Genomic DNA, 22,324 nt, shown 5'->3' on the forward strand with positions numbered 1-22,324 from the left:
ATAAGACAAACTGTTGGCAAACCTTACTGCTTGGTTGAATCTCATTGGCGTTATTGTGTGAAAGAAATGCTCATCTCAGGGTTTCTGTATGTTATGTTTCCTTTTTGTTTTTTGGACATTCTCAAAACAGATCAGTGTTGACTAGGGTTTATAGGTGGGAAAGGGTGTCATTGTATAAGAATATTACAAGGGATTCTTTGGGATGATGGTGATACAGGGATCAATATATATGTTATATCTCACAGAAAGTTACACACAAAGTAAAAACAGTCAATTTTAACCTATAATTAAAATTAAAATTTTGAGATCACTGTCAGGAAAAACCATGATTTCAGAGTAAAATTATCATCAACCTTTAGTCAGAAATTATGCAAATCAGAAAATAATGGAACATCTTTTAAGTTTTGATAGACTTCCAACCTGAAATTCTTGGTCCAATGACAATACTCTTCAAAAATGAGGGGGATATAAACATTTTTACAGACAATTAAAGATAATGAAATTCATTGCCAGCACAGCAGTGAATACATTTGTGAAACAGGGTTGGAAACTAGATACACACAAAGGAGAGTGTGGGAAATAGTTAATATATGGATATATGTGAAATATATATGTTAACAAATATTTTTCCATCATAGGTAGCTTCTAACAAGAAAACAATATCCTCTAAAAGGAGAAATTACACTCTCATCATAAGTAAAATGTTTCAAACTGCTAAGTTTTGTATTTCAATATGGGAATCTCATTTTAGCTGATAAAGATGACTAAAGTAAAGAAAACATGATTTGTCAAGGAGAATGGTTTTACTAAAGCCCTCAAACCAGTATTATTTTTTCACTCACTAGAATTTTTATGACTATATCACCATGTACTCATTGACTAGTTAAACTGGAACTGTATTCCAGCAACCTAGTATAAAGTTCAGAGAAGGCAATGGCAACCCACTCCAGTACTCTTGCCTGGAAAATCCCATGGATGGAGGAGCCTGGTGGGCTGCAGTCCATGGGGTTGCTGGGAGTCAGACACAGCTGAGTGACTTCACTTTCACTTTTCACTTTCATGCATTGGAGAAGGAAATGGCAACCCACTCCAGTGTTCTTGGCTGGAGAATCCCAGGGATGGCGGAGCCCAGTGGGCTGCCATCTATGGGGTCGCACAGAGTCAGACACAACTGAAGTGACTTAGCAGCAGCAGCAGCAGTATAAAGTTAAGGACTGATGAAAATTCAGAGAAACCTTATTTACCAAAAGGATTTACTGAATATGATATATATAGTATATCAAATATAGTGGTATGTATAAGATACTACATGAAGTATTCTGTAGTATACTGTAGGGATAAAGTCAGAGATAATATTATTTCCTAGTCTTCCAGGAGAGAAATTAGGAGTAAAAGCATATTGAAATGCATCTTTTTCACAGAGATAGGAGATATGAAAGCAGCATACAAATCAAAAGTAGACCTTGAAAGGAAGGGAAAGGAAAGTGAAGTCGCTCAGTCATGTCCAACTCTTTGCGACCCCATGGACTGTAGCCCCCCAGGCTCCTTGGTCCATGGGATTTTCCAGGCATGAATACTGGAATGGGTTGCTATTTCCTTCTCCAGGGGATCTTCCCGACCCAGGGATCAAACCCGGGTCTCCCACATTGTAGGCAGATGCTTTACTATCTGAGCTACCAGGGAAGTAGACCTTGAAATGAAGTATTATTTGCCAAATAATATAGCTTGAATTTAAATATGGGGAATTTTTTTTTTAATGTGGAGAAGGACATTTTTGGGGAGAAAAACAGGAAGTTTTAAGGTAAAAGAAAGCTGCTAACTGTTGTAGGTCAAAGAATCCTAATAAGATATAACAACTAAATGTTTCCTGCAGGAGATAGTGGAGGACAGAAGAGCACGGCGGGCTACAGTCCATGGGGTCACAATGAGTTGGATGTGACTGAGTGTGTGTGCGCGTGCACACACACACACACACACACACACGCACAAGAAATGGATCATATTCCTTGATATGGGATGCTTCCCAGGTAGCATAGTGGTAAAGAATCTGCCTGCCAGTGCAGGAGACTCAAGAGAGATGGATTCAGTCCTTGGCTTGGGAAGATCCCCTGGAGGAGGAAATGGTAACCCAGTCCAGTATTCATGCCTGGAAAATTCCATGGACAGGGGAGCCTGGTGGGCCATAGTTCATGGGGTTTCAAAGAGTTGGAAGCAACTGAGCACTACAACAATAACCTTAATATGGTGTTTGGAAAGTATTTTTGTTTCAAGAAATAATAGATTGTAGCTACCTATATCATATATTCCATAATAATATAATTTAAAAAGAAAACAGCTTTGTCTTTTGTTCTAATAAAATTATTCATACAAATTTTCATGCAAAACATAACATTTTTAAAAGAGAAAAAGTGCATATTTAAAATTACACTCATGCAGGCATCAGCTTGGATTATCTTGCCAAATGAGTACATACGGATGCGCTAAATCAATTAACAATGAAAGAAATGGTCTATATATTTCATGAAACATGTAACATCAAATAACAAGTCTGTTTTTGTAGGCTACACATGTAGTTTCTTCTGAGACATAGAAATAATTTGTTTTTATATTGTGAAAATTGCCTACATACTGATTTAGATACAGAGTTTATATATATGGTAAACTACATGGAACCCTCCATAAACTAAGCTTGAAATCACTACAGGCTTTCATCATCTCATCCTTCCTCTGATGCACATTGAAGAAATAAATAATTGGGAAAGAGAAAGTAAATTAGAAAATTTAAAAGTGAAAAAAAAAAGAAGATTTAAGAGAGGAAATATACTGCTGAGCACTTAAAATAGTTATATTTTTCAGCCACTTTATATTCTTACTATGGACATAATATAGTTATGATATGTAATTAGTTTACAGTGTTTATTCTGAGTTTATTTAGTAGCTTGATGGCTCTCTGTATCCTTCAGTTGCTCTAAGGTAAATCCACCTTAAAAAAAATCCACGTTTTGTAAAATTGAATTCTGATTGTTTTGGATTATGAAATATGTTATAAATATTCTTTTATATTTATGATATTATATTATTATTTAAAAGCTTGAGAATATCATTTTTTCCTTCTGTTTTAATAGGTTCATGGAAAGCTTTCACTAGCTTCTAATAGCCCAAGGTATCAGGGAGGATGATGGGAAACAACTGTATGTAAAATTTAGTTAATTATGGACAAAATTCCTACAGAATAACAATTGACTGTCATTGTAAATTATGGAACAGCAGCATCTGGCAATGGGACTAGTGTATTTTCCATATATAAATATACTGCATGCCAGTTGCTAGAGGGATTGATCCAGGTAATGAAACAGAGGCTAATTTGTTTATTTATATTTATTTATATATTTATATATTATAAATATATATTTTATATTTAAATTATTTATATAAATAATTTTATTATTTATATAACCCTTTAATTTCAGTTAATTATAAAGCCAACAAATATAAAACCTTATATACATTTCAGTAGTACTTTGTATGTGTGTGTGTGTGTGTGTGTGTGTGTGTGTGTATATACATATCAGATAAATTAATTTTTCCCATGGTTTTAAACATTATAGCTAGGGAATTCAATTAAATGAGTGTATTTCTGACTTTTAAAGAATATGAGGGCTTCAGAAAAGTCTTTCAATAGTTGAAGTCTTTTGTAATGATCATGGAATGCTTTCCATTTACCTGTATTTGCCTGGCTGACCCTTCTACATTGCTGTATCATAAACTTTTTGCCTTTTCATACTGTTGGTGGGGATCTCATGGTAAGAATACTAGAGTGGCTTGCCGTTCCCTTCTCCAGTGGACCATGTTTGGTCAGAACTCTCCACGGCGACTTGTGCATCTTGGGTTGCCCTGCACAGCATGGCTCACAGCTTCATTGAGTTAAGCAAGCCCCTTCGCCATGACAAGGCTGTGACTCATTTCACATATTAGTAAGGTTAGGCTCAAAGTCCTTCAAGCTAGTCTTCAGCAGTATGTGAACTGAGAACTTCAGATGTACAAGCTGGATTTAGAAAATACAAAGGAACCAGAGATCAAATTGCCAACATTCTTTGGATCAGAGAGAAAGCAAGGGAGTTCCAGAAAAACACCTACTTTTACCTCATTGACTGTGCGAAAGCCTTTCACTATGTGCATCACAACAAAATTCAAATTTCTTAAAGAGATGGGAATACCAGACCACCTTACCTGTCTCCTAAGAAACTTGTGTGTGGGTCAAGAAGCAACAGTTAGAACCTTACATGGAACAACTGACTGGTTCAAAATTGGGAAAGGAATACTACAAGGCTGTATATTGTGACCATGTTTATTTAACTTATATGCAGAGTGTGCATGCCTGCTAAGTCACTTCAGTCATGTCCAACTCTCTGTGATCCTGTGGACCATGGCCTGCCGGGCTCCTCTGTCCATGGGATTCTTCAGGCAAGAATACTGGATTGCATTGCCATGCCTTCCTCCAGGGGATCTTCCCAACCCAGGGATCGAACCCACATCTCTTAAAACTCTTGCATTGCCAGATGGGTTCTTTACCTCTAGCACCACCTGGGAAGCCCATATGCAGAGTACATCATGTGAAATGCTGGGGTGAATGAATCACAAACAGGAATCAAGATCACCAGGAGAAATATCAACAACATCAGGCATGCAGATGATACCACTCTAAACGCAGGAAGTGAAGAGGAAATAAAGAGCCTCTTGGTGAGGGTGAAAGAAGAGAGAGAAAAAGCTGACTTAAAACTTAACATTCACAAAACTAAGATCATAGTATCCAGTCCTATCACTTCATTGCAAGTGGAAGAGGAAAAATTGGAAGCAATGACAGATTTTATCTTCTTGGGCTTCATAGCTCAGTCGGGTAAAGAATCTGTCTTCAATGCAGGAGACCCGGTTTGATTCCTGGGTCAGGAAGATCACCTGGAGAAGGAAATGGCAACCCACTCCAGTATTCTTGCTTAGAAAATCCCATGGACAGAGGAGCCTGGTGGGCTACAGTCCATGGGGTCACAAGAGTTGGACACGACTTAGTGACTGCACCACCACCACCACCAAAATCACTGCAGATGGTGACTGCAGCCATAAAATTAAAAGACGCTTGCTCCTTGGAAGAAAAGCTATGACAGAAGCAAAGACATGAAATGCTAACAGAGATCTGTATAGTCAAAGCTGTGGTTTTTCCAGTAGTCATGTACAAATGTGAGAATTTGAACATAAAGAAGGCTGAGTGCCGAAGAATTATTGCAGTAAAAAAAAAAAGTTTCAAAACCACTAATCTGTTATTTACCAGCAAAGAACTTTAGTATCAGTAAAGGCAGATATCTTAGCTCGAGAGTATGCAGCTGTTTAAGTTTGTATTCTAAAGTCATGTCTCCAGATTTTCAATTTAGATCTTCTTTGAGTTAATTAAAAACTAGATCCAGATTAAAGAATTCTATAATGCTAATAAAATTGCCTAGTTCTGAGAGCTCAGGATAAGTTCTAATATTAACAAACCAATTAGTTCTTACTAACATTCAAATAATTAAAAATATCTACCTACATTGTATTTTAAACACCACTACAACTAAAGAAAATGTACACGGGCAGATTTTTTCTTGGTCCATGATCTCTGCTATCCAGATATGTTGTTCTGTGTCTCTAGTTTCATAGATTGAGGTCAGCCCCAGGGCATGTCACCCTTGACCATCAGTCTCCAGTCTGTCCTTCTCAGGTATCAAAATGCAGTTTCCACATTACAGATGACCTTCAATTATGTAAAGTTGCCTCGATTTAGGTGGGCCCTGGATCACAAGAGAAATAAGCCCTTTCTGCAGTAACTCTTTCCCCAGAAATATTCCCATCTGCCAAGTGAGAATCTTTGGTTTCTTGTAACTGTTTTTTAGAACTCACATTGTACCATCCTATTTTTCTCACAAATAGACTTTATTTTATTACGTCCCTCAGAAATTGTAGTAGTATAAAGTATTTTTTGTCCCATTATTGTAAAGGTCAGTGGTATATTGATTTCATCTTTAATTTTTCTATTGTATAGTAATGAAAACCAAACTTGTATAATTTTTATACATGGTGAGATTTTGATTGTGTGATAATAGTTTCTGTTTCAGCACTGCTTAAGCCAGTACATAAAATAGTTACCTTTGTGGACTTTTACCAGAGATCTAAACTTTTTCCCCCTTATGTCTCCTTTAAAGTTTATTTTCCTGGGTAACTTGTTTCCCTTACTTTCTTTTGCATATACATTGCCTTTCCATGTAGAATCAATCCTTTAAGTCTGTCTATCCATCCAGAATTACTGTATTGCATATAAAGCAGATATAAACTTTATTGTACATAATAGAATCCATGAAAGCTGCAATTTAGACTTGTTATACCAGTTTTAACTGCTGGAGGATTATTTTCTCCTCCTCCATATGGAAATATGACCTGTGATTCATGATACACATGTTATTATCTATGGCTAAAATGTTATTCTCTCTGTCCTCAATAGGGTTATTCCAAATACACTAAGCCCAACCAAAGATAATCTTCTAATCAAGGATATTATTTAAACTTGAAAACTGATTGTGTAAAAAAGTTATACAGATTATTTCAGTAGCTGTACTTTGCAACATATAATCTAGCAAATATTCTCACATTAGTTCTGCTTTCTATTAATGCATTTGTTTTGATACATGGAGAAATCTTGAGGTTTTATACTCTCAATGGGTGTTTTTTTATATCGGATTTAACAGATTCTGTTTTACAAGTCGAAATATTTGTGATTTTTTTATCTTAGAGTTATCACTAAGTTGGTTTTTTCAAAGAAATTAATGACTGTACACTGTGTGTGTGTGTACTCGTTGCTCACTTGTGTCTGACCATTTGTGACACCATGGACTGTAGTGGGCCAGGGTCCTCTGTCCATGGTATTCTCTGGGCAAGAATACTGGAGCAGGTTTAGGTTAAATATTTCCCCTTATTAAATTTCACCCTTTTCCTATATCACAATAAGAATTACTTTAATGACATCATTTATCTTGTTTGCCAAGTCAACATCATATAATGGTTCTGAGATAACAGTTCTCTTCACATTGAACTGATCAGTTTATCTGCTGTGTCCTCAATTAGAATGCAGGATTCTCTAGCACATGGAACATATCTGTTTCATATCTGTGCCCTGCATATAGTAAGTATGCAATGCTGTTTTTACAACTGAATCATGAAATGTCTTTAATTCTTGGGAATGACTAGCTCCTTTTTGTCAGATATTTTTTATTACCATTTATTATATCTCACTTCATAGATTTCCCAATTCATACAATTTCAACAATCTACTGTTATGTGTAATAGTTCTATTATTGTAAGAACTAGAAGAAATAAAAACACCATTTACTTTAATAAATGGGTGTAATATTTTATGTTGAATTGTTATTTATTTTATTTACAGAGCATTTCACACACTGACTTTTCTATTATTATCAGATTGCATTCTGGTACTTTGACTCTGAGTTGCAGATAGGTATGAACTGGATAGGCTTCCCAGGTGGCACTAGTGGTAAAGAACTGCCTGCCAGTGCAGAAGACATAGGAGACTCCGGTTCAATCCCTGGACCTGGAAGATACCCTGGAGGATGGCAGGACAACCCACTCCAGTATTCTTGCCTGGAGATTCTCCATTGGCCAAAGAGCCTAGAGGGCTACAGTCCATAGGGTCGCAAAGAGCTGGACATGACTGAAGCGACTTAGCATGCACATATGAGTTGGATATAGAGTTTTCTGGTATAGGTAAAATAATCTTGTTAATTTAGTGAGCTATTCTTTTTTGATTATATAATTTTTGGCATATAATTTCACTAAATTATTACTTAGGCAGAATATATACTTAGAATAATTTCTGTGACTTTTGGCAGTATCTTAAAAAAAAAAACATTCAATTTTAAAATTGAAGGAATTTTCAAGTTCTTCCAAGTTACAGAAGCTTTATTTTATTAAGAATGAATAAAACTGGACTGATTACTCATCTCTTTGATATTTTGTTTGAAATGGAGGATTTAGTAAAGAAGATTCTGCTTGGGTCAAATTTGAGAATTTATTGCTTTGAGCACAAATGAGGAGTTTTCTGAAGGTCCAGCTTGTTTTCTCAAGATTGCTTCGACAGTTTAAGCCTATAATAATTGGATAGAGGTTAATGTACTCTTGAAAATATGTAAGGTTCATCTGACTGACCTCTACTTGAGCCTACCTTAAACAATAGCTTCTCTTTTCTTGTTTATGCCTTAACTATAATATTTATCAAATAATTTTCTTTTACTAATTATGTTTCTTAGTTTTTATCTTTGACTTTGTGAATCCATTATTAAGAAAAGGGATTCATAGTATTTCTGTTGTGTATTACATAAATATTTAAAAGAAAATGAGCCAGTGTTTTTCTGAATACAAAAATAAAGAACTTAAATGTGTATTTTATTAAAAAGCAATTTTAAACTTAAATTTATTCAAACTTGAGAACTTAAAATTATTAAATATATTTATTTCAGAATATAAATAAATGGAAGTCAGAATTTGGGTAGTTTGGAACTGTCAATATGCAAATTATTCACTTATACATACTGTGTTTAAAAGGAGGAGCCAATATTTTATAGAATATAAATTATTGTTTCATTTTTCATAACTAGTCATTGGTATAGCCTTTTTTATCCAACTCTATTCATGTGATTTAATTATATAACTGTCTTGCTTTTTTTCTCTTTTGATTATTAATATTTCTTGAAATTAATTACATGGTGAAATATATATTTTTATTCTTAATAATTATTCAGGACCTGAGTCTCTAAGGTAATGTCAAAATATGAACCAGACATAGCTTGGTAGTTTTAGAATTTAATTGAGGCTTTTGGAATTTGAAGGAGCACAGGGAGAAGAGAAGAAAGTTGTTGCAGAGGAGTGACACAGGAATAACAGTTGGTTCTATAATTAAATTTAACCCAAAGAGAATTGCAGGGTCCAGATGACTTATGATAGTCAAAATGTCTCTTATTTCCCCCTTATCCATTGCTGTTGTGATTAAATCAGGAAGTTAAAGAAAAGGGCAAGACACTCAGGTCAGTTACTTCTGTAGTGAAAACTTGAGTCTAATACTATAGGAAACAGTATTTAATGAAGACCTCTATTTAAAATAATAGTTTTAAGTTATTTGGAGGCATAATACTGTATAATTTTTTCTGTATAATATGTACTCTGGACACCTATTTGTACACATATATTTATGTGCCTTATTTTTGTAACTGGGATTTCATTCCTTGAGGTCAAAGATAGCGTCATCTCTGTGGCTTACTTATAGTTACTAAAATAAATAGTTTAAATGAGCATATCCCAAGAGACAGCCAACCCAAAACTTAATTAATCCCAAGTGATTTGGAAATTATAATCTATTGTTTAGCATGTATAAATGTAAAAGAGTATTTCTGTGGGATGTACAAAGAGAAGTGAAAGTCAGGTGAAAACAAAAAAAAAGTGACATTGAATAGCAAGAATTTTCGAGATATCTCCCTTGATGCAACACTTTTGATAGGCTAGCACAAACATGGTTTCTAAAGCATAAGTAAAAAAGTAAATTTGCATCAGTGTTTCATATTTTATAGGTGTTAATAATAGTACCATAAGAATATTCTCTTCAGCTTAGCTCATTCACAGTCAAAGCAGGAGGAAATATCTTTGTAGGTTCATTTTTTTTTCTATTGTAATCTATCATTCCATGGAAGAGTTATCTGTGAAAGAGTTTTAGGAACTTCAACTTTATCACTATGCAAAAATTCTTAGCAGGAGCAAAACTATATAAAAGAAAAAATATCCACAGTCAATAAGATTCCTAGGCTGTATAAATACAATGACCAAAATCAAAAATAAACAAATGAAAAACAATTTAGAGTTTATTTCAATAAGTCAGTCAAAATGACAGGGTATTATGTAGGTATAGTTACAGTTAATCTTGTCTCTGAGCAATCTAAACATCTAAATTTATAATTTAAAAGCACTTAGCCAACTACTCTCATATGGAAATAGATTTTTAGTTCTGAACATACAGAATTTTCATGGGAGAAGATGTAATATCAAATTACTTTGAGATGGCAGCTAAAATTAATTTCATGAATCATTCAAAATATTTCATGTGTGAGTACCACTGATTTCTGACTTAAAAAGCAAGTCACATCTCTTATATTTTAATAGCTTAGAGCCTGATGTATTCTGTAATTCAGATATTTTAGAATTTAAGAAGGGTAATAGGTGCCTCTACCTGTATTTCATAGCATCTTCAGGGGACCCTGGGTTAACTTGTTACTTAAGCACATTAGTATGTCTACAGTAACATGTTGGGATAATCACACTAAGTAGAACAAAGTTTGTAACTAGTATATTAATTGGCCAATGATTAAGGTTATGACAGTTCTGCAAGAAAGATTTTTTCCAGAGCTTTTTTGGATTTTGAAATTATAAAATGTCATAGACATACATCTAAAATATTTTCCCCTATAGTTTTAAAAATCTGAAGATGTATATATAAGTATGTGTACATATGTATGTGTTGTCTGTCTCTGTCTCTCTGTCTCTCTCACATGAACAAACCTTGGAATGAGGAAATAGTTATATTGGAAGACAGCCAAGCTCATTTGACTATGTATTGTCCATGGTTGCTTTTGCACTACAGTGGCAGAGTTGAATAATTGTGGCAGAAATTTATTATTGTCACCTGGCCCCCATACCCTAAGCCTAATATATTTTATCTGAGCCTTTATAGAAAATGTGTGCTAGACTTAATACCTCCGGACTTCAGTTATGTTCCTCTTTTAAGACAGTAAGACTGCAATAAATTTATGTTAGCTTAATATTTATGTAAACTAAAGTAAATCAATGAATGAATGAACTTCCATTGTCTGTATAGTATTTTGAAAATGATTTTTTTAATTTTCAATTAAAATTTATAGTCTAAATATAAAAATAGGCTGTGATTGTTTAATTACATTTTAAAAGGTAAATGAACTTAATTTTTTTTTTTTGCTCTTGAATGTAATATTATGAATTGTTTCTAGTTGTACAGTTTTATATTAAATTCTCTGAAACATATAGGCAAATCTTGAAGTGTCCAATTAAAATAGTATGTAATACTACCCAGTCATATATTAATATTAATTGTAGCAATAATGATACATATTCAGACCATTATTGGTATTTCAAAGTATAATTAATATTAATTTTTTGTTTAATTTTGATTTTTTAGTTTTAAGTTACAAAGCCACACTAATTTCTCAGTTTGATAATTGGTAAGTTTTTGACCACTTCAGTACTCTTACCTTGAGAACTCGATGAACATAATGAAAAGGCAAAATGATAGGATACTAAAAGAGGATCTCCCCAGGTCAGTAGGTGCCCAATATGCTACTGGAGATCAGTGGAGAAATAACTCCAGAAAGAATGAAGGGATGGAGCCAAAGCAAAAACAATACCCAGTTGTGGATGTGACTGGTGATAGAAGCAAAGTCCAATGCTGTAAAGAGCAATATTGATAGGAACTTGAAATGTTAGGTCCATGAATCAAGGCAAATTGGAAGTGGTCAAACAGGAGATGGCAAGAGTGAACGTCGACATTCTAGGAATCAGCGAACTAAAATGGACTGGAATGGGTGAATTTAACTTAGATGACCATTATATCTACTACTGTGGGCAGGAATCCCTTAGAAGAAATGGAGTAGCCATCATGGTCAACAAAAGAGTCCAAAATGCAGTACCTGGATGCAATCTCAAAAATAACAGAATGATCTCTGTTCATTTCCAAGGCAAACCATTCAATATCATGGTAATCCAAGCCTATGCCCCAACCAGTAACGCTGAAGAAGCTGAAGGTGAACGGTTCTATGAAGACCTATAAGACCTTTTAGAGCTAACACCCAAAAAGGATGTCCTTTTCATTGTAGGGGACTGGAATGCAAAAGTAGGAAATCAAGAAACACCTGGAGTAACAGGCAAATTTGACCTTGGAGTACGGAATGAAGCAGGGAAAAGGCTAATAGAGTTTTGCCAAGAGAACGCTCTGGTCATAGCAAACACCCTCTTCCAACAACACAAGAGAAGACTAACATGGATATCACCAGATGCTCAATGCCGAAATCAGATTGATTATATTCTTTGCAGCCAAATATGGAGAAGGTCTATACAGTCAGTAAAAACAAGACCAGGAGCTGACTGTGGCTCAGTTCATGAACTCATTATTGCCAAATTCAGACTTAAATTGAAGAAAGTAGGGAAAACCACAACAGAATAGGAAAGACTAGAGATCTCTTCAAGAAAATTAGAGATACCAAGGGGACTTTTCATGCAAAGATGGGTTTGATAAAGGACAGAAATGGTATGGACCTAACAGAAGCAGAAGATATTAAGAAGAGGTGGCAAGAATACACAGAAGAACTGTACAAAAAAGATCTTCACGACCCAGATAATCACGATGGTGTGATCACTCACCTAGAGCCAGACATCCTGGAATGCTAAGTCAAGTGGGCCTTAGAATGCATCAATACGAACAAAGCTACTGTAGGTGATGGAATTCCAGTTGAGCTATTTCAAATCCTGAAAGATGATGCTGTGAAAGTGCTGCACTCAATATGCCAGCAAATTTGGAGAACTCAGCAGTGGCCACAGGACTGGAAAAGGTAAGTTTTCATTCCAATCCCAAAGAAAGGCAATCCCAAAGAATGCTCAAAATACTGCACAATTGCACTCATCTCACACGCTGGTAAAGTAATGCACAAAATTCTCCAAGCCAGCCTTCAGCAATACGTGAACCGTGAACTTCCAGATGTTCATGCTGGTTTTAGAAAAGGCAGAGTAACCAGAGATCAAATTGCCATCATCCAATGGATCATCATAAAAGCAAGAGCGTTCCAGAAAAACATCTATTCCTGTTTTATTGACTATGCCAAAGCCTTTGACTCTGTGGATCACAATAAACTGTGGAAAATTCTGAAAGAGATGGGAATACCAGGCCACCTGACCTGCCTCTTGAGAAACCTATATGCAGGTCAGGAAGCAACAGTTAGAACTGGACATGGAACAACAGACTGGTTCCAAATAGGAAAAGGAGTATGTCAAGGCTATATATTGTCACCCTGCTTATTTAACTTATATGCAGAGTACATCATGAGAAATGCTGGGCTGGAAGAAGCACAAGCTGGAATCAAGATTGTTGGGAGAAATATCAATAATCTCAGATATGCAGATGATACCACCCTTATGGCAGAAAGTGAAGAAGAACTAAAGGGCCTCTTGATGAAAGTGAAAGAGGAGAGTGAAAAAGTTGGCTTAAAGCTCAACATTCAGAAAACTAAGATCATGGCATCCAGTCCCATCGCTTCACGGGAAATAGATGGGGAAACAGTGGAAACAGCGTCAGACTTTATTTTTCTCGGCTCCCAAATCACTGCAGATGGTGATTGCAGCCATGAAATTACAAGACACTTACTCCTTGGAAGGAAAGTTATGACCAACCTAGATAGCATATTAAAAAGCAGAGACGTTACTTTGCCAACAAAGGTCCGTCTACTCAAGGCTATAATTTTTCTAGTGGTCATGTACGGATGTGAGAGTTGGACTGTGAAGAAAGCTGAGTGCCGAAGAATTGATGCTTTTGAACTGTGGTGTTGGAGAAGACTCTTGAGAGTCCCTTGGACTGCAAGGAGATCCAACCAATCCATCCTAAAGGAGATCAGTCCTGGGTGTTCATCGGAAGGACTGATGCTGAAGCTGAAACTCCAATACTTTGTGGCCACTTCATGCAAAGAGTTGACTCACTGGGAAAGACCCTGATGCTGGGAGCAATTGGGGGGCAGGAGGAGAAGGGGACGACAGAGGATGAGATGGCTGGATGGCATCACCGACTCGAGTTTGAGTAAACTCTGGGAGTTGGTGATGGACAGGGAGGCCTGGCGTGCTGCGATTCATGGGGTCGCAAAGAGTTGGACACGACTGAGTGACTGAACTGAACTGAAGTTTTTGACCTTATTAAGTTTTGTGCTGGTGCTCGGTGACTAAATCATGTCAAAAGTTTCTGCGACTGTAACCCACTAGGCTCCTCTGTCCATGCAGTTTTGTCCATGTCAAGAATACTGAAGTGGTTTGCCATTTTCTTCTCCAGGGAATCTTCCCAACTCAAGAATTGAACCCATGTCTTCTGCATTGGCAGGTGAATCTTTATCGCCAGTTGACCTGTGAAACCACAATTTGGGCCATTCTAAAAGTTAAAATCATTAGAAAGTTACTTAAAAACTAAATTGGATGACTTTCCCCTTTTTTTTTTTTTGCTTATAGGATTAGCATCATGCAACTCAGAGGTCACAGTCCCTATGAATTCTCCTTGGCAGAGGTGCTCACTACCCTTTCTGTGTGTCTAACACTCTGTTGTCTCTGTGTATCTCCTGAGAGTCTGTGTCATGATTATTTCTTTATATAAATTGTCCTGCTTTCCTCACTATTTTTAAATTTAGCGCCTGGCCTGGTATCTGGCACATAAGACACAATGCTCAATAAATGCTTTTTTAATATATGAGGCTCTTGTTCTTAAAAGAATATTCCTACTTTTCCTTAAAATCTTTTTTCTCCAACATTTATATAAATATACATCAACTATTTATTTACTCGATGAATGGTTTGTTTTAGATTTATTCATTTAATTAAAGTTTACAGAGAATGTAGTCAGAGCACTGCCCCAGGCATAGACGTGTATGCTCTTCTCTCTTGGGAGAAGGCCCTTGCTGAAAGAAAACAATGTTCCTTAGAAGATGAGTCCCACCTCCAAGTATGATTCCTTGTTTGTCACCATAACACCTCGTCCTCTTCACCTCCTGCCAGAAGGGGGCATCCTGTTAGACATGGAATTTTTCCACATTATCTTAAAGCATGTAAACTTGATCTCATAATTCTGCATATACATGAAGTCAGACTCACACATTGAACAAAAGTGTCAGTATTTCTTGTATTAAAGAAAGATGGTTGTATCCCAAAGGGCAAACTTTTAACATTCATTTTTCAGTTTAGTGAGATTTGGTGGGGGTTTTGTTCTTGTTGTTGATTGGTTGTCTTTGTTTTTTGTTTTTCCTTTTCGCAAGTGAGCATAGTTCTAAAAGTTGAAGCTGATTTCTCACCCCTAGTAAATGGAAACCCAAAAAACTGCCAGTAACTTGAATGGTGTTTTACTCATCTGGACCTAGCAAATTTTTGCTGCCTGGGTCTGGACCACCTCAAATTTGTCCACCTAATTCATCTTCTCAAATACATGTATCTTGGCTAGTCAGCTAGCCAACCTTATCTTTCAACAACATAGTTCATAATGTATTCAAAAGCTTGTACTGGACAGTTTCCTCACCATTAGAGTACCTCCTACATATTTAAGTTTCTTTCTCTCACATGTTGATTATCCACACTCCTTGAATTCACTTTATATTGGTAAGCTACTATGATCTACAGTATTCCATCATTATTTCTAGTTAGAATATTTATTCTGCTGAGCACATATTTGTGGGTAAAGGTGGCTTTTTGTTGTTATTATTAAAGGAGCACATATGTTTAACTTCCTTGGGGCCTACTTCTTAATTGACAAGATGAGAAAAGTCATCGTGGAATAGGAATAACTGATCCTTAGTATCATTTCTCCCATTGTATCCCTTTCTCTATATTCTTCTTCTCAACTTTCAAAAACGTGTAATTTTATTTCTTTCAGTTGGAGATAGATAATCTTTGAATTTTATCTTAACCCTCCAGTCCCACTTTCTCACACTGCCTATATTCTGATCAGCCAGTCGTACTATAAAGGTCTTCTCAGGATTTACTGGGCCTCTGCTCCCTCTGTACTTTCTGTTAAGCTTTTTGTTCCCACATCTGACCAACATGTATGTTATCTCCTCTAAGAAAACTGGCAAAATCACCCAGGATGGAATTAACCGTTGTGATCTCTCTCATTGTCGCATGTCGCCATCCTGTTAGTGTCAGATGGTTTAAACAGCTCTGCAGCAGATGAGAAATGGGCTTTTGAGTTAGATGACTTGAATTCAGGTCACATTTCCACCACTTACTGAATGAAACACCTTGGGCTAGTCACTGAATCCCTTCATTTTTTAACCTATCACATGAGGTAATAAGAACTAGTTCAAGTAGTTGTTTAAGAGAATCCAATAAAACATCATGTATAAATGCAACCTATAAATGATAAAGTTCTTTGTAAGTGTTAGATAATCTTAAATTTGGATTGAAAGATGGAGCCCTTAGGAAGATGTAGATACTGTCTTATTACTTATACTCCTGAGTGCTAACACTGTCCTTTACTCATACAAGGAGTTTTCAAATGAGTTGATTTGATTATGAATTTCTTGCCAGATACAAAAAGGGAAAAAAAAATCACATCTCATTTGAGATACATGCTTGTAAAATACTTGCTTTATGCATATATAGCCTGAGTTATTTGTAGCATTGCTAGATAAATTTGGCTTTCTTAAGCTTATGGCTAAATTTGTACAAAATCATATTTATTGCTTTCACCTTAGAATTTCAAAAATAAGCGCTTTTTTATTTAGAGAATGTGCAAGGATAATGTCGTCAGACAGTGTTTGTATTTTCAATAGCTCTATTAAATGTCTCAATATCTCTAGATATCTTCACCGTGTACCTCTAATAAAAAATCCATTTGTCTTAGTAATACTTAATTGTTAACACTTAGAAATAGTGCCAACCAAAATGATTATAAAGTTTTTGAAAGGTGATAAGTCTTCCAAAATTGTCTCTGCTTGTGTTCTCATGGCAAAACTAGGTTTTCATTTTTGTTTCTTTTTATTTTTTTTTTGAGGAGGATCCATTATCATTCTTTTCATTCTAATTACATCTCATTAGTAAAGGTGCAAAGATCTAGTGACCTGAAATCACAATGGCCATTTTCAAAGTTCCCAGAATACTGTTTTTCAAATTGCAGTTTCACTATCCTGTCATTTTGTTATCACTTCCTTGAACAAAAGCATTGATGGAGCATTTGTTTATATTCTTCTTATTATGGAATGATAGCATATATTTGGGTAAAAATATGAATATTCTTGTTACATGCAGTTCTTTAGAAGTTCATTTAAAATTAGTCTGTGAGAAATGAATATAATTGCATATTTTTTTCTGATTTGTAAAAACTGTATTTCAAAACTCTAGTACACAGAATATATGGTGAATAACTCTTTGTATAATCAATCATTATATAGCCATGTAACCTAATACTTCACTATATAGCCTTACAATCTAAAATCTAAATTGATATGGAGTACAGATTTTAATTTTGATTCTTCTGCTATGCATAGCTCTTTGGCCTTCTACTTAGTTTTTCTTTGTCTGAATTTCAAATAGTTGAGTAGCCAACAGGTGATAAACATCCCATTAATCTTTCTGACTCTATCTCCTGAGTATTAGAATCGCTGATCAATTACAACAATTGTCTCTTAAATGAGCTTTTCACATCTGCCTCTTATTTCATTAGTTAGCTGTCTGCCCAAAAATCTGATAAAATGGAATACTAGTGCCTTTTTACAACTTGTTCTGTAGGTCTGCACATTAAGGGTAGAGTTGTTAGCAGAATGGGCACAAAAGGGTATTTATCCACTCCCTACAATAAATATACATGCTAGTGTCTGGAAGACATTTGAGACTCTTTACTGAAATCACCTTAAGAAGAGAAAAATAACTGGTTCACTTTAGCTAGCTATTTAGCAACAGCTAATGTAAGATCAGGCTTCCCTGGTAGCATGGCATTTCTTATTATGCAATGCTTTTACTGATTATATTTGTCTTCATAGAAAAATGAGTATTAATTTAGTTAATTTTAGAAACAGTTAAAAAACTTTTAAAAATATACTTTAAATTAGCAAGCATCGTGATTAACATACTCTCCTCCAGAGATTGTTATTAATCATTGGTTACATCTTTCTCTATATGTTAAAAATACTACCCAGTCATGACCTGCCTTCTCTTCTTATACAGCAGTCATCCTTTTAATGGAAAAAAAGCCAATGAATAATATATATAATCAACATTTAGACTGTTTTTAAGAAGAGTATTTTCTTACCTGTAGAATGGTAATAATAATAGTATGTCACAAAATATCATGAGAACTAAATGAGTTATTTGTACATAAGGCAGTTAACACAGTACCCAGCACATAGCACGTGATCAATGAGTAGCAGCCATTATTACATTGAATTCTTGTTTCTTCTGACTTCTATTCAGAGACTTTGGAAGCAGAACAATGGAATATTTTATTTTATAAGTATTGCATAACATGTTAATTGTATGAGAAATTCATTTTTTAATATTTCAAAATTCATTTAACCATTGACAACCTATGGGTAGTTACCTATAATAAAGTAAAAATTATTTTAAATTTGTCTTTTGGAAGAAAAGTTAGATAGATCTTCAGTGATTATTATTCTGTGTTCCTGAGACAATCACATTGTAAATGTCATTGGAATAAAAGGAGCTTTAACTGGCTTATCAGTTTTGAAAGCTACCCGTGCCTTGTTTAAATATAAGAAATGCCTTGACCAAATAAATAACCCAAGTCTGAGGTCAATTTTTACATATTTTTCATATCTTCTTGAAATATCTGTATATTTTGAAATTAATGCTATTAGTGAGTATCTCCATTTTATTTTAGGAATTCTATTTTTTAAAAATGTTTTATAAGTTAAAACTACAAAATGAATTAACTTAGAATGATGATTTCTACCACTGTTATTTCACTTTGTTTTAACCTTTCTTTTTTGCAGGCCTCGTTTGTATGAAGTCCAGCACATCTGTAGTTGAGCTTGTTATGCTGCTTTGTTCTCAGGTATGAAATCTTAATCACGTGATTGCATTAAACTACATGAGGATTGCTTTATGTCATTAAACAGGAGAATGGATGTAAATATATATGTATATGTTTATCTATTTTTAAATGTCTATTATCTCATAGATAAAGAAAATAAATGGAGATATGGATTTATGTAAATGATCTTACTATGCAAATATTGATTTAATCTCCCTCCTTCTCCCCTCCTTTTAGCTGTCTTATTATTTTCCATTTCACCTATCCTTCTATTGTTCCTTATTTTTTAATTTCTGCAAATATGTATATAATTTGTTATAGCTATTTTGATACCCTTCTTTACATCCATCTTTTTTAAATGATAGAGTAGTATTTATAATTTTGATGTTTGTTGTTAATTATATGGTTTCTTTTTCACTATTAGAGATAATGCAAACTGGAGGTTGTTTTGTTTAATGCAGTAGCCAGAGTATAAAACACAGCTGATCAGCGAGGGGTTTTTGATATGATACATTGCTGCTTTCCCTTTTGTAATATAATTTATATATTTCAGTATAAAATCTAAAAATCTACTCATTCTGTTTATCTTTAATAGTCAGAATTAAAAATAGAATTATAATTTCTGGCTATTTTTTTTTAATAGTATGTAACATTTTTCTGATAACTAAAATAGGGACCTAATGGTCTTTCTTTTCACCAACTCTGCCAAGTCTCCTGGTGGTACTGATTTTCACATAAGTATTAAATATTTTGTAATATGAGAATGAAAAAAGAACTTATATATGTTTGTAATAAGTAATTTTTACATCCTAATTTCCTCAGTAGAAAGGAAAATTTGTATATACTGTTTCTAGTTACTTACCTGAGGTCTGACTAAAACCACAACTAACTTCCAAATAAACAGCAATAGGGCTTCAACCAATCCTTTAAAGCATCAACAAAAATAAAGCAACCAAAACTTACCTATTATTTTTCAGTCTTCAGGTTTACTTTCTTCAAGAATATATTCATAGGGAAATCATTAGATCCATTTTCCACTTTTCATCCAGATATGTAAATAAGGAAGATGTTAAAGGAAACAGCATCCCTGGCAGGAGTTCATCTGCAGGACATTTGAGAATTGTCACCCAAAGCCAGAGTCCTGAGTTCAAGAGACATTCTGTGAAATCTGTCTGGAACTCATAGGTTCTTGGTGATGCACGTTTGAAAGAAATGGTTTCATGGGGGAAAATAATGTAAAATTCCTTCTTCCTTAGCTCCTGGTTTCACTGCAGTTCACAGAAATAAAGAAGAATGTAGCATTAGGGTCTAGTGTCTTTGATGGCCTCATCATCTAATCATAGGTTTAACATTACTCATTTGCTGGCTCCAGGAATTCCTGCCATTAAGGGCCCTAGAGATGAAACTTTGCCTCAGTTATTGATTGAAAGGAAGAGTGAGAAATTTAAGCTCTCTATGCAGTGTTTCAGCAAAGCTGTATTATAAACATGTCTCTCAACTTGATTTTTAGGTTGAATGTCTAAAATAATTCAGTGTGTTTTAAATATCTAAGTGGTTAATTGATTAAAAATGCCTCATTTAAATGGTTTAAAAATGTCTTTATTTTAAAAAAAAAGCTCCAGTTGTTTCATTTTCTATTAAACTGAAAAATTTTACTTTCCACAAATTATTTTTAAAGAAATAACTGATAAGCAAATCAGTAATCTTCCTTTGATGCAATTCAGGTGGGAAGAATTCACTGTTCTGCTTTAAAATTAGCTTATAAAAACATCTTTTCCAGATAATTCATTGTTGGACAGATATATAAAACCTTGGCTTTGAGGACACAAAAAATGGACAGGTCTTCAGAATTTCTTAAAATAATCTGCCATTTTCTCCACGACTCAAATTCATGATGATATATACCCTGTTTTCATCCATTAGCCAGACAACATAGCGGTAGCAGACTTCTGATAAAGAGAGATAAATATAGTTGCGGGTGCTGGAGATTGCTTAGCAAGCAGCTCTCTCCAATACTGAGTTCTCTCCGTCAGGCCTTAATGCATTTCTTTGACAATGGAGCTGATCCCTATAGAATTAGCATGGTTCTGTAGGCTTTTTTTTGGTGCCAAGGCAGAGGCAATCCTGAGGAACCCTTAAAACAGCACAGTTTTGAGTTGTTTTTCTTCTGTTTTACAGTTAACCCTTTGCAAATGTTGATATAGCTCCATGTTATGATCAGCAATTATTAGTACTAATAAAATAGCTGGAAATCTGAATGAGTAACTATCTTGACGGACTGCATGAATAAGTTTTTCCTGCAGTGGGAAACACAACAAAGATGTTATCCACACTGTGGTTTAATTATTGGTTAAAATAAATTTTCAATGCAAATGGAATTTTCTGGTTTATTTATCTGTTTATAATGTGTTTTTTCCCCTAAATTTGGATAAAACATGGAAAGATAACATTTTGTTTGGAGAAAACAGGTAGTGAAGAACTGAAAAAGGAAAGGAAAATGCAGCATTTCTCACAGTATTTGTTTTTCTTTCATTAGATGCCTTTATTTTGATGCTTTTGATTTCGGAAACTTCATGTTAACTACCACATATTATTAAGTCTATCAGCTTTTCTTTCCTTTTTATCTTGAGCTCTTGAATAAACTTACTATTGCCAGTGGTTTGTGTGCAAAATATGGTCTAAATTTACATGAGATCATATTACAAGTGTCTGAAGGTACTTGTCAAGGATAATTCAGTTCATATGGACAGTCTTTTAAACTCTAAGGAACATGCCAGTGGAATTTTAGGTCTCTTGAAAAACATATTTTAAGTTCTAAGATGCTATTAGCATTATCATTATATTGCATTAATTGTTCCACAGATAGTCAAAAACATTTTTTACTGTATATGGAGTTTTCTACTTCCTATAAATCTCATGACATAAAAGTCAATTTCAAGATTTATCTATTCTTCTTTTCTTTCAATTTGTTTTTAAAATGCACTTAGTAGTATCTTTTTTTAAAAATTAAGAGTAGAATGAACTGGAGTAAAATAATATAAAGTCAGTGCTTAATCAGTGAATACAGTGTTTCCTCCAGAGTTCTTCAGTATCTCGCAGGTCCACTATTGTCCTCTGCCAACTTTTTTAAGTTTCACAATCAGATGTGGTTGAGATGCTTTTCATTATTCTGTATATGTACTTTATTTTTCTATTACATTATTCTGAGTATATTATGTTCTTTGATGAAGAGCAGATTTAGTTTTCAAGTAAACTTTTTAAGGTACTATAATAGTTTCTAATTATTTCCAGATTTTTTTTAGGAAGTCTCCATCAGAGGTACTCCAGGAAAAATTGAGTGATGTTATCCCGTAGGATTTCTTTAAGTTTGCATAAGTAAAGCTTAGCAGATGTCACTTACATTTTTCTGTGCCTTATCTGTCAATAAAA

The 22,324-nt window shown here is 34.5% G+C and overlaps 1 protein-coding gene across 7 annotated transcripts in view; it reads left to right on the forward strand.

The window, feature by feature from the left end:
• The window catches only part of NBEA (neurobeachin), a 642,892-nt gene that overhangs the window by 284,978 nt on the left and 335,590 nt on the right, over window positions 1-22,324 (forward strand). For all 7 annotated transcript variants that reach the window (XM_070471793.1, XM_070471794.1, XM_070471796.1 and 4 more), the window contains one exon: window positions 18,855-18,916. In XM_070471793.1, coding sequence (XP_070327894.1) covers window positions 18,855-18,916 — 62 coding nt within the window. The remainder of the gene's footprint in view (window positions 1-18,854; window positions 18,917-22,324) is intronic.

The sequence above is a fragment of the Odocoileus virginianus genome, chromosome 8, assembly GCF_023699985.2.
Source record: "Odocoileus virginianus isolate 20LAN1187 ecotype Illinois chromosome 8, Ovbor_1.2, whole genome shotgun sequence".
Lineage (NCBI taxonomy): Eukaryota > Metazoa > Chordata > Mammalia > Artiodactyla > Cervidae > Odocoileus > Odocoileus virginianus.